The sequence below is a fragment of the Thalassophryne amazonica genome, chromosome 12 (genome assembly GCF_902500255.1).
Source record: "Thalassophryne amazonica chromosome 12, fThaAma1.1, whole genome shotgun sequence".
NCBI lineage: Eukaryota > Metazoa > Chordata > Actinopteri > Batrachoidiformes > Batrachoididae > Thalassophryne > Thalassophryne amazonica.
In genome coordinates this window covers 52,680,829-52,694,274 of record NC_047114.1, presented here as the reverse complement: position 1 = coordinate 52,694,274, position 13,446 = coordinate 52,680,829, and the positions used below count along the sequence as shown (strand labels likewise).

At 39.8% G+C, this 13,446-nt stretch overlaps 1 protein-coding gene across 1 annotated transcript in view; it reads left to right on the top strand.

Moving 5' to 3' along the window:
* The first annotated feature begins 308 nt into the window (after positions 1-308).
* Positions 309-13,446, top strand: part of xrn1 (5'-3' exoribonuclease 1) — a 96,037-nt gene continuing 82,899 nt past the window's right edge. Inside the window, exons 1-3 of the mRNA XM_034183018.1 lie at positions 309-523; positions 8,968-9,200; positions 12,680-12,777. Coding sequence (XP_034038909.1) covers positions 449-523; positions 8,968-9,200; positions 12,680-12,777 — 406 coding nt within the window. The 5' untranslated portion in view covers positions 309-448. The remainder of the gene's footprint in view (positions 524-8,967; positions 9,201-12,679; positions 12,778-13,446) is intronic.

Genomic DNA, 13,446 nt, shown 5'->3' with positions numbered 1-13,446 from the left:
AAAGTCACAAAGGGTACTTTGTCAAGGTCCTAAATCTCTAGATTACAGTTGTCAGCATGGTTTTGAGTATCTGCTTCAGATATAGAAAAATGCAGTCTATGCAAACTCCTTAATGTAACCAGATCCAGTGGTAGTGATGTTTTCAGCTTTTAATGTATGAATCGAAACAGCATACTGCAAAGCAACAGCAAAAGGTTTGCATTGTTTTGAATATTTTACGTTTTTCTTTATACATTTTTAGGATTATGTTAGCTCGAGGCGTACCCGTTTGAATTTGAACGTAAAATTCAGGAGGAACTGAATGTGGGAGAAGTCGGCGGAGTGGTTTCGCAGACGGACTACAGAAGACAGCAGCTAGCTTCTGTTATTGATAACCTTTTGGTTAACTTCTGGTCTGTTTTGACTGAATACTGATTTGATTCAAAAGGCAAGCGGTTTCGAAAGCAAGATGGGTGTGCCGAAATTTTACCGATGGATTTCCGAGCGTTATCCTTGTCTCAGTGAAGTTGTCAAGGAACATCAGGTAGGACAGCGGTGGGGAACGTCCGGCGTTAGCTACACGCTAGGTGCTAGCAAGCTAAGCTAACGAGCTAAATGGTCCTTGGAAGTTCTTTATCTCGTTTAGATGGGAGTTGGTGTTGACAGCTACTGCCAAAACTATATGTAGTGCCAAGCTCGTTAGTAGATAGCTGTTTCCTTCTCCTCATCGCGTTAATATGCTAACGTTAGTGTAGCTTTGACTAGTTTAACGAACAGCGGGTCTTTCGTTGGGTAAGAACATTCTGAACAACAATCATCCCTTCACGAAGTTCATCTTGTTAATGTCAGACAGCGCCCTTTGTTTTATATAAAACCAGTAGGAACATACGGACACAGTCATGTCACATAGTAAGTAAATATCGAAAAGCTGTTTTTCTTTGCTAGCTGGTGAACAAGCTACCATGCCTAGGTTTTGAAAGATGAACTGGCAAAGTTCTCATTGGAACCACGCAGTCTGGTCCATAAGTACTTGGACGCGGTTTGTTTGGTGTGTTTTTTTTTTTTTTGTTTGTTTTTTTTTGGAAAACCGAGATCTACTTATGCTGTAGAGAATTTCAGCTTTAATTCAAAGGGTTTCTATCACATTAACCCTTTAGGAATTTCAGCAGAGTCCCTCCGTTTTCACATGGCAGAAGTCACTGGACAAACTATAATGAGAAGTATTGGTGTTTGTTCAGTGTTATCTAACCGGGTAGGGGACAAAAATGGGCGTATTACCCCCAATCTTGGCTTCAGTTAATTCAGGCTTTGTCTCCCACGTTAGATTTTAGGCTGTGGATATCTTAATAACTGTAATTGGGTGTTGGTAGGTTATTATTATGGCAGTGACATGACATCCTAACCATAGCCAAAATAAACCACAGGGTTTTTTAACCGGTGTCACCGACCGAAGGTCCCCCCTGCCCTCACTGCTCACGTCATTTCAAAGTGTCAGCAGCAATTCACCGATTATCACCTCATTTCTGCTTAAAACTGCACTCCAGTCATCATCTGTCTCAATGACAGGTATCTGAAGCTTTTGCCCAACAATCATTTCCACATAAATTCAGCATTATTTTATAATAAAAGACGGGGGAGCGATCAGAGCGCTTCTCATTGTGGCTCTGAGTTTGACTCTTCACCCAAAGCAACAGGAATAATCGGTGAATCACTGCTGACGCGCCGAAATGACGCATGTGCAATGAAGGCAGGAGGGATAGATTGTTAGGCGGGACACCGGAAAAATGCAGATTTTTTTTATTTTTTTAAGCATTTTCTTAGCATGGAGGCTTCCCCTTGAGGAGCGATTCTTCTGTAAATACACAACATTGATGCCAGGAAATAGCAAGCCTGTCACTCATAAACGTGTTTTTTTGTTTTGTTTTTTAGAACAAACTAAAACATGGCAAAGAATGCATAAACATGTCCTGTTTCATGCAGCTCCCATGCTCTGTTGTTCTGATCTGCCTTGCTATTTCACACCTCCATTTTGATTGCGAAATGCATAGTGTCTCATGTTTAGAGTTCTGTAATGTTTTGTGTCTGTGATAACTTGTCCATTTGAGTTACTTGCCCTTACTTACTGATTCACTATGCTGGTCCTTCAAGAAGCCTCACAATGTCTCATTTTGACCTCAAATTTTCAAAAGTTCTGCACCATCCCCTCACTTGGTCGTTCCATTCCCTCACATCTGGTGTTGCCCCCTTGCTAAATTTTTGTAGAAAAACCCTTGGCCCATATCTTACAGAGATATATAACCTAAAGAATTACTGAAACAAGAAATGTTCGTTGAAATGAAGTTGGTTAAAGAAGAAGAATCGAGCCCCTGTTTACCACGTGACAGGCAGCGATATTTAACCACTGTACTAATGAGGAGCTAGCAACACACTGAGTCACAGAACATCAATTACGGTGGCTGCCATAACAATAGCCTCAAGATTTAGAGTTACAGCTGCCGTAACTGTAAGCACTTCGTAGATTTCAAAGTTTTAACTTATAACAAATGTACAACACCTTAGGTTGTTGACTTGTCATATCAATAAATAAATTGATTTGAAATAAAATTAAAAAATGGACTAGTATCCGTAGCTTGCAAATCCTTTTTCTGAGAATGCAGGACTGTTGTGCATACCAAAGGTAAAGAACAGACAGGTCACAGAGGTTTCTCATTTTCTGCACCTGTTTTATGGAACAGCCTGCTGGGTGAGATAAGACCATTTGATTTCATTGACTCTATTAAATCAAGACTTAAGGCATGTCTGTTCTCACAGATGTGTAACTTATGAACTATGGCTAATTTATCATGATCAGTCAGTTTGGTCTGATAATCAAATGGGATGATTCTGTCTGTTTAAACTTTTGGGTTTGGCTATTGTAAACAGACTGGTTGATATATTGCATATTACAACAAAAATCTGCCCTATACTCATAGACTAGTCCTCATGAGACACAAGAAAAAATAGGGCTGATAAATTATACACTTGTCCTATCAAGTTTACTGCCCAAGAAACTCTGGCAGTAACATCAGGGCGATACAAAAAAAAAAGACGTTATAAATACCAGGCTTTGTATCACCCCGCTTTTCATCCAGTCAGGAGCCCCCATTTCTCAACCCCACCAGTGACACACCTTCATTTTGTGTTACCCTGGCAACAAGTGCAGGATCTTGATACAGAATCCAGATCATTTCATTCAGCCAAGTTGTCTGATCAAGGTCAAAGAGTTTAACCTCCCTCGCAGGGAGAATTCTACAACTTGAGTCTCATGCTGAAGTTGTGAGACATCAGTGAAGAGGACACTCATGACTTTATAGAGAGACATAAGAACATTCCATAATTTACATATTTACATGATTTACCTGCGTTATTCATTCTACATGATTCATGTGTATGATTATTGTTATTTATTTTTGTTGTAATATGTGATAAATATCATTACATGTAGGGCTGAAATGATTAGTCGAGTAACTTGAATAATTCAATTACAAAAAATATTCGAGGCAAAATCTGAGCCTCTAAGCTGTTTAATGTTGTAGTACATATGCCAAGCCCGTGTGTGGTGCTCTAACGTCCCCAGAAAAAAACAAGACTAGCGCATGCGCATAAGCCGTGTAAGAGCTAATCAATGTAGCACCAAAAGCTACAGTTTTCTAACGTGACAGAGAAAAAGAGTCCATGCTAATAATCTGAAATAGTTTACTGCGCATTTAAAGCAAATCAGTGTCTTTGTCTATTTTTTAAAAAGACGCGATTTGGTCCGCTGGCTGCGCTCCGCTCTACGTGCACTTTAAGTCAAGTTTTCATCGACAGGGTAAAAAGTAAGTCCCTTTGGCTGCTCCCTTGTTTGCACTCGGGGTCGCCACAGCAAATCCAAGGTGGATCTGCATGTTGAATTGGCATAGGTTTTACACCGGATGCCCTTCCTGACGCAACTCCACATTACATGGAGAAATGTGGCAGGGGTGAGATTTGAAATGGGAAGCTTCTGCACTGAAACCAAGCGCAGTAACCACTTGGCCACCACCCCTGCTTTCATTGACAGGGTGCTGAGCGGATTTGCTTTTGTGGAAAAGCTACAATCCAGAGCCCAGTTTTTCACAGGCTGTGCTCACGTTCACGTGCAGTCTGAGTGACTGAGGATTACACTGACTGCCTGTGCTTGCGGTCCGGTGTCAGGGGAGTGCTGAGCTCCTGACATCGGGAAAGATCCAAAACTAGTAAAGACGTGAAAAAATAATTACCCAGGAAAACAGAAAGGGATACACTAAATTTGACAATCTGTGTGATGGCGCAGTGACATTGTACCATTGCTTAGTGAGAGCCCTGAACTATTGATGTATGTCTGAGACAAAAAACAATGGCCAGAGTGCTCAAACTGTTGATTTTAATATTTCATATCCAAGAAACAAGAGAGGAAAAAAATGACACCATATTTTGATAAATATGGTGTCATTTTTAAGGAAGTTATAGTGAAATTAAAAACCATTTGTTTTCTCCTTTATATAGACCCAATCTCGATGATGTCATGTGCCGGGCGGGGCCACACCGGTAGGCAGAAAACTCTGATGGAGCCACTGACTGTGTGCACTCGGTGGTCCATCATACACTGACAGATCAGCGCCATGCATAAAAAAAACAAAACACATCACATCCACATGGATGACAATTCCTTTGAAAATTTTCACTTTGCAGTATTTAGTCTCAAGGATCAGATGCAGTTTGGCTCAGAATTGTGTCCAGTACAGGTGGAAGATGGACTCACATGAGCTCACCCTGTGCTACAATAGAAATCGATGGTTCCAACACATCACATTAAAAACAAACCTCCCCTTCTGTACTTTTTATTCTTTTTTCCTTTGGTTTTCTCTGTGCAGCTCCACATTTAGGTGATAAGCTGTGACTGATGTTATTATGAGGGCTGCAAACTAACAATCTGATTTTCGGTTCATTTTTAAATCAAGCACAGTTTAAAATGCGCAAAAGAGCGATTTTGCAGACAAACGGACGAACACAAAGTATAACGTTGGACTCACCGGCGTCAAAATTACTGTAAGCCGTGGAAGAAATAAAACCAGCGAGAAGAAACACAGAGGAGACTGTCCAGGAACCCAGGGTTCGGAGCTGGTCTGGTGGCTTTCAGGTTGTTAAAATGTATAAATGTATGAATCGGTTTGCTGATGTTCCCATCAGTCCTGTAAAATCCTCTTTCCAGGATTAGTGCTATGTAATGTAATTTTTACATTATACACACACACACACACGTGTGTGTGTGTGTATATATATATATATATATATATATATATATATATATATATATATATGCTGTCAAATTGTTATGGATGGGCTAATTTTGATTTTTTGTTTGTGGGTGTTTTTTTTTGTTTTGTTTTTTTTGCAAAGTCGTGTGATTCGCACAGGTGTATGTAACGTGAGGGTGTATATAATTAAAGCTGCCACTTCCTTGTGGTGGCTTTTTTTTTTTTTTTTTGGTGTGTCAAGGAGAAACCTTTGGTCCGTTGTTTTTTATCCATCACTTTTTCAACCATGGATGCACACGCAGAACTGCATTTGATGATTCTGTAACACAGGTTAACTGCAGCCTGACGCACGATGCGCACACAGGCCCGACTGTGCACGAGTGTTTTTTTGGAGCGCGTTTAAAAAGTTTCTTAACCCTCTGGGGTCCGAGGGCATTTTTTGGACAGTTCACTCGCCTGGCATAAATGTTTTATTATTGCTGTTAACAGCTCTCCCTGCATCCCACAATCAAGTTTTATGTCTTTTTTTTTTCAGGACAACCCATGCTTTCATAATATGTATGCTTTTGTTGTGTTTTGTAAGTGTAATAAAGGTTTACAATCAGAAATAAGAAAGGAAAAAGTAAAGTGGAAAGTAATTTTCCACACACATGTATTCAAAACGTACAGCAAACTATAATAAACAACTGTTTTGACACTTTATAAAGGTAATTTGAGGTCTTGTGTGAAAGACTCTGCAACAAAAAGGTTCAAACAATAAACACAAATGCACATTTTGAACAATATATACAAAATGGTCTATGCATTTTGTTTGTCTCATCTCAAAGCAATTTCTGTCTGCTATTACACAAAGGTTACATCGCAAACTTCTACTGTTTTTTGGAGTGTTCTGTGCTGCTCCTAAAGCAGCTTTCATTCACACTTTGGCCCACTTTCCTTACAGTCTGAGGAGCTGCCCTCCCACTTGCTCCATTGATATGGTAAACAGTGCTTTACGCCGAGAAAGCAAGTTATCCAGTAACATTCACATGCAAACTAGAGCAATATTGATAGTTACACACTCTTTGTTTGAGCACGTGAAATTGTCATCAGAGGCTCTCCATCTGCTTTCACTGATCACTGTGCGTAATGGCACAGTGTGCATTGGAGACCAATAGTATGTGCTCATTGGAGCACCCAGGGGGCTATTCAAATGGGCCAACTAGTAACATATCACTCCTGAAAACAATCTTTGGCTTTTCACATGAGGTAAATCTGCCCTACGATTGGATTTTGGAAAACCATGTGATGATGAACCAGCACGTCCTGCTGCTGCACTCAGCCCATACAGACGGAACCACACAGCAGAAAGATCGCAGACAGACATCGTCTGCATCAACAGGCTGATAACAGCAATCCCTCACGTGACCACTGATAAAATAATTGTACGCCTCCAAAAACTTGAAACCCTTCATGGTCGTCGTCTTCAAGATTTAGTTTCTCACAATATCACTTTCGATCTTCGGGATCAAGAGTTGACATGTCGTCTGAAGTCATCTTCTTGTGTGTTTTCTTATCGCATCTGCTTGGAGTTTGGAGTTTTCTGGCTACCGTCTGTGTGCGCATGTGTGGGAAAGGCGGAAGTAAATAACAGCGATCTCTTCTATTTACAGTAAATTCAACTAATTGTTGTGAACCAATATTATGTAGGCATGTCCCAACCATGTTTTCTTGGTCCTGATCCGATTCTGAGTCATCAGATTTTGAGTATCTGCCGATACTGAGTCACGATCCGATACTTTAAAAAAACTGAATAAACAATGAAAAAATGCTTAATATATAATATTTTCATTTTAATCAGCTTATTTTATTATTTATCACTTGAACAGTGCACTTTTCCTTGAGGTAGCTTGAACAATCAAGTAATAATCTACCAGACTTAAAAAAATGTACAAATTTCCATGTTATTTTATTTGTCTAAAAATAAATGTCCAAGGTTCCTTATGTTAAACAAGAAATTATCTAATCTGAAATAACAGGTGGTTTTAATTTACAGATGAAAGGTTTCTAAAGAACCATTTATTTATTTAGCTAATTTAATTACAAGTGTTCTAAACTTTTTTTTTAAACAGTAATCAGAAATTTTGAGGTAACAAACAACAACAACAAAAAAACATTTCCAAGGATTTTTCTTCAGAAAACTGCTCTATAAATGAGCAGATCAGTGGTTTCTGCACTGATCTGTTTTGTACAGATCTGTGGTTTCTTCCACTAGTCTTCCATATTTTGGCCCGACGCATCGTTCCTATTGGACAGCGCGAAGCTACGTCACAGCTCAGAGCGTCGAAAGTTGGATTGGGTTGAACTTATGTTTTTTTCTTTTGTTCAATAAAAAAAAAAAAGCTTGGGTTGAACTTTGACCGCGTCAGCCTGCCGACAAGCGGCAATCCCGTCAGAAGCATCACTTCTCTGCTTTTGACGCAACGCTGACACATCTAAAAAGCAATGTGTCTCATTGAAAATAATGCTTTTTAGACCGATTCTTCACGCCTCTGACGTGTGAAAGGCCCATTAATCTGCAGTAATGAGCTTGAAATAGCGCTGATCAAAATAATGAGGATAAGATCTATATCAGATTCCTGATCGGGATGCAACGTCCGATTTCGATCAAGTGACCACGTGATCGGGCCCGATTTCCAATCACGTGATCGGATCGGGACATCCCTAATATTATGTCTGTGTTACAAAATAGCTTGTGTCTCCTATGTTTTTTGAGATTTTTACATGAAATTTTCATACAGTTTAAACTGAATAGAATACTACATAGTCAAGACAAAAGCATATTTTTATATTCATCAGTTTCTTAATTAGCAAAATATTAGCCTAATAATAGTAAGGCTATATATTATTTGGTAAGAATGTATACTGATTATGGCAGAAATATACATTTTCAACAGAATTAATTATATACAGAATGATATACAACGATCACTGAAAGCATGCACTTTCACATGGCTCATGTCTCCCATGCCACATGTTTTGACTGAGTATGTCCATTTAGTTGGGTCTTAAAAACACCTTGGCATCATTCAGTTTCATTCAGACTTTCCTATGTACCTTTAATTGAATCCTATAAATGCGAAATAGGTTTGTTTGATCACCAAAGATGTGCCAGTTCTTCAAACCACTCGGCCACTGGGAAAGCCTTGACAGATTTGGAAAATTTGAAAACGAGGCTTTAGGTTGAGATTTCCCCTATGACATCACCAAAGGGTTTCCTGAAATTCCTATTTATAACATCACCAGACTCATTTTTGTAAGTGCATCTCCCCACGCGACGTTCAGTGCTGCACGGTTGTCAGAGGAGAAAACAAGCTGCTGCGAATGCGAGGTTTGTCTCATACCTAATTGATATTGTTTAAAAACACAAAAGTACTTTATATCCGATTACTCGATTAATTGATGGAATATGCGATTGCTAAAATAATCGATAACTGCAGCCCTATATCAGATTGCAACATCTTGATCAGTCGGACCATTGTGGATCAGTATGCAATTATTGCATTGTGTTGTGGCATCTCGATTCAGGTAAAGTCCGGGCCACAATGTGACTCGCATATCTGTTATTTTGAGTCCTCGTCAACTCTTGGCAGACATCAGAAATCTCAGATTGCTCTTGTTTTACATGGTTTTTCTTTATTTCTGCCTTTAGATCCCAGAATTTGACAATTTTTATCTGGACATGAATGGAATCATTCACCAGTGTTCTCACCCAAATGATGAAGATGTCCATTTTCGCATCTCTGAGGAAAAGATTTTCGCTGACATCTTCCATTACCTTGAGGTGCTCTTCAGGATCATCAAACCACGGAAGGTCTTCTTCATGGCTGTGGATGGTGTTGCCCCAAGGGCAAAAATGAACCAGCAGAGAGGACGGAGATTTAGGTAAGGATGGAACCAACAAAGAGGGAGAGATCTGCAGATGAGATATACTAGGCCAAGTTATTTCATCTGGTTGGTCGGTGGTACTAATGAGCCACTGCTTCCCCACTGAAACCTATCCATTATAAAGTCACATTTCCTGTGAATTTTAATAGGTCAGTGTGGGTCTTCAGACGCCTCTGGTTTATTATGTAAGTCTAACCATAAATTACTACATAGTATTAATTGAATGTTCTTACCTGTCATTTATGATAGTATTGTTTTCGGAAACATTGGTTGAAACTTTTATCATCTGTCCTTAAATGCTGCTGTTATCAATTGGGCAGCGTAGTCTCATTTGAGGGAGGGAGGTAAAGGGGTAAAATATGACGCATATGATGTAATTTCTCTACTTCCAGGGACAGAAACACAGCACTTACTGAGATTTTGGGCAAATTACACACAAACAAAGTGAAAATGCAAACTAAAAGTGATGATGCGGTGGAAAGTGGATATGTGTTGTGGTTTGTTTATGACCTGGAGCTCAAACATAACGAGGCAGTTGTGCAGGTGAGAGAGTGCAGCGACTCTGCTTAGCTGTGTAGGCTAACACTTACTGCCACAACCTCCCCTTTGCCTCGTCTTCCCTTCTCCACTGGGAGCCGAAAAAAAAAAAACCTGCACTTATGGCGACTGTTTCAGTGATTGCAGCTGAAAACAAAACAAGTGCATCATTTTCCCGTTGGAATTGACGCCATTTGTGGGAAGAGACGAATGCCCGGGCGGAATGTGGGAGTGTCGGCACAAACCATTCAGCGGATGGCGGTTTCAGCGGAAACCATTTTCAACTGGTGTTGCCGACCGAATAGTCCCTCTAAAAATAGGTCCACCTTGCCTTCAATGCGCATGCATCATGTGGGACCATGGCAGCACGTCTGAGACCGACTCGCCACACCCAAAGCTATCAAACGGAATAATGTGACCAGAAACAAGGAAATAATCACCTCATTTCGCTACTGGCGCACCGAAATGGCATAGGTGCAGCAGCACATTAGACGTCTGCTGTGCTGTTGTCATGCTCTGATCGGTCCACTGTCTTTTATTACAAAATAATGCTGAATTTAAGTGGAAATGATTGTTGTACAAAAGTTTAAGATATCTGGTGCTGAGATAGATGACTGGAGTTCAGTTTTAAGCAGAAATGAGGCGATAATCGGTGGATCGCAGCTTACGCTTAGAAATGACGATGCTAATGCTCCAAAATAACACCTAATTGCCTTGTTTGAACAAGAGCTGAATCTGGACTGATTTGTCAACACTGCTGTTTTAAATGAAAAACTTTGTAAGTTTCGCTTTCCTTTCACGAATGCTGTGCCCCTCCTCCTCCGCTCGCGCGCGCGCTCTCTCTCTCTCTCTCTCTCTCTCTCTCTCTCTCTCTCTCTGTGTCTCTCTCGCTCCCCCTCCTGCTCTCTCACGCATCTGCTGTTTTTCAATCTCTGGGTTTTTTTGGAAACATGGAGCCTTTCAGCTGTGAAATAAACCAAATTTTTAAACGTACAGTTGTGCTCAAAAGTTTACATACCCTGGCAGAATTTTTGCTTTTGGCCATTTTTAAGAGAATATGAATGACAACACAAAAACTTTTTTTTCACTCATGGTTGCTGATGGGTGAAGCCATTTATTGTCAAACAACTGTTTCCTCTTTTTAAATCAAAATGACAGGAGAATTACCCAAATGAACCTGATCAAAAGTTTACATACCCCTGTTCTTAATACTGTGTGTGCCCATCAATGACAGCTTGGAGTCTGTTGTGGTAGTTGTGGATGAGGCTCTCTGATGGTAAAGTTGTCACTGAAAATGTTTCAGACTTTATTTACATCAATTACAAAGAAATACAAACAATATGGCACTCTATGGTAAATCTGCATGGAGTAGACAGTTCTCAAAAACTGAGTAACTGTGCAAGAAGTAGAAGAGTGAGGAAAGCCAACAAGACACACAAGAAGTTAAAGGCTTATGTGGCTGTGATTGGAGAAATTATGCACGGTGCAAGCTCTGCATTTTGTATCACCAGTTATCCATCTTCATGATGAAGTGGTATAGAGGAGGATTTTCTTAAAAAGAAGACCTGAAACTGTAGCTACAAATTGCCAGAAGGTACATCTGAGATGCAAGCCTGGATTTGATCTGTTTTGGTGAAAGAAAATCCTTCTCTGCTCTACTCCACTATGAAGCTAAGAGTAGTGATGAAAAATACAAAGCTTGCCCTGTGCACAATTTCTCCAGTCACAGCCACATAAGCCTATAACTTCTTCTGGGTTGTCTGGGTGTCTTGGTGGCTTTCCTCACTCTTCTCCTTTTTGCACAGTTTTGGAGAACTGTCTCCTCCATGCAGATTTACCATAGAGTGCCATATTGTTTGTATTTCTTTGTAACTGATGTAAATAAAGTCCGAAACATATTCAGTGAGAGCAGAGAGCCTCGTCCACAACTACCACAAAAGACTCCAAGCTGTCATTGATGTTAAAGGGGGCAATCCACAGTATTAAGAACAGGGGTATGTAAATTTTTGATCAGGTTCCTTTGGGTAGTTCTCTTGTCATTTTGATTTAAAAAGAGGAAACACAGTTGTTTGACAACAAATGGCTTCACCCAACCACTAACCATGAGTGAAAAAAAAAGTTTTTGTATTGTCATTCATATTCTCTTAAAAATGGCCAAAAAGCAAAAATTCTGCCAGGGTATGTAAACTTTTGAGCACAGCTGTATCTTCAGATACGGATACAGAAGGACCTCTGGATTAATGTCGGTTTTTCATTCCAGCTTTTTTTTTTCTTCACCTCAGAGCAGAGACACTGTTTTCAGCTGCTCTTCACAGCTCTGTGGCCACAGAACATGCCGACTCTCTGATCTCTGCTGTTTGCGATTTGATACAAAGAAAATGAGAAATATATTTCTTATTACTTTAATTATTGGTTTAAAATTGCTAAACTATGACTATAAACTTGAAATGCAGTCGAATTGGTACATTGGTACAATAACATTTCAGTTCATTTTTCAGAAATTCTGTGCTGGGCGGCACAGCCAATTTGACTGCAAGAGCCAGCCGGAAATTTGCAGTACCGGCCGGGGCCGCCTACCGTGGCTAGAACCCTGGTGATAGCTATTAAGAGTGGTAATTCTATTCCATCTGTGTATCTGACTGTAATGTAGCTTTCCTCTGTGACACTCTGACTTATGCCATTTTTTTTCCCAATAATTTTTCTATTAATGGAATATTCTTATTGTAATCACCCAGATTAAATCTTGGGGGCTTTACTTGATTTCTCAGGTTACAAATTAGAGGAAATGGTTAAGATCCTGTTTAACAATTTAGCTCAGGTGTAGTCAAATTCAAGTAAAGCCCCAAATACAAATTGAGACCAGAGTTTGACTGCTGTTATAGCTGATTTTCATTCTACGTCTTCATCTGTGTATGTATTTTTGTTGGTCGTCTGTTTAGATCTGCCAAAGAAGCAGAGGAAAAAATTAAAAAAGCGCTGGATAAAGGAGAAGTTCTTCCCACAGAGGCTCGCTTCGACTCGAACTGTATTACTCCAGGTTGGTGTGCTCTAATGACTTGATGAGCTTTGATTTTGGTGATGTGACTGAAAATCACAATAATCTGAAAAAGTACCATTCTTCATGACACAAATGTTCTCGAACCTTGACCTTAGATAAGTAATACTCTACTTAAAAAGGCTACCAGTAATTGTTGTAGAAAAAAAGTGAGAAATCCTACGAACTGCAACTGCAGATGATTCTCTGTTCTAGAAACAGACAGATTTGCTTTAGCATCACAGATATAGTAAGTCTCTTCGGCTTCACTCTTGTTTTCACTCAGGGGGTCACCACAGCAGATCCAAGGTGAATCTGCATGTAGATTTGGCACAAATGTTATGCCTGATGCTCTTCTTGACACAACTCCACATTACATGGAGAATGGGCAGGGGTGGATTTGAACCAGGAACCTTCCCACTTGGTCACCACCTCAGTCTATTACATCACAGATATAAAAAAAGACTAGAGCACCTCGCTCATACAGCACAATCCTCCGCCAACACTCGTTTCCAGTTCCACCAAATTTTACCTTGTAAAAAATTTTCAAGGTCAAATGTCTGTTAGAAGTGGCTTTTCATAAATTAGATGTGATCAAATGTCAGGAGTATGTATTTACTTCATGCATTTCAATCAAAGTTTTTTGTGGTGTTGTCAGTTTTTTTTTTTTTT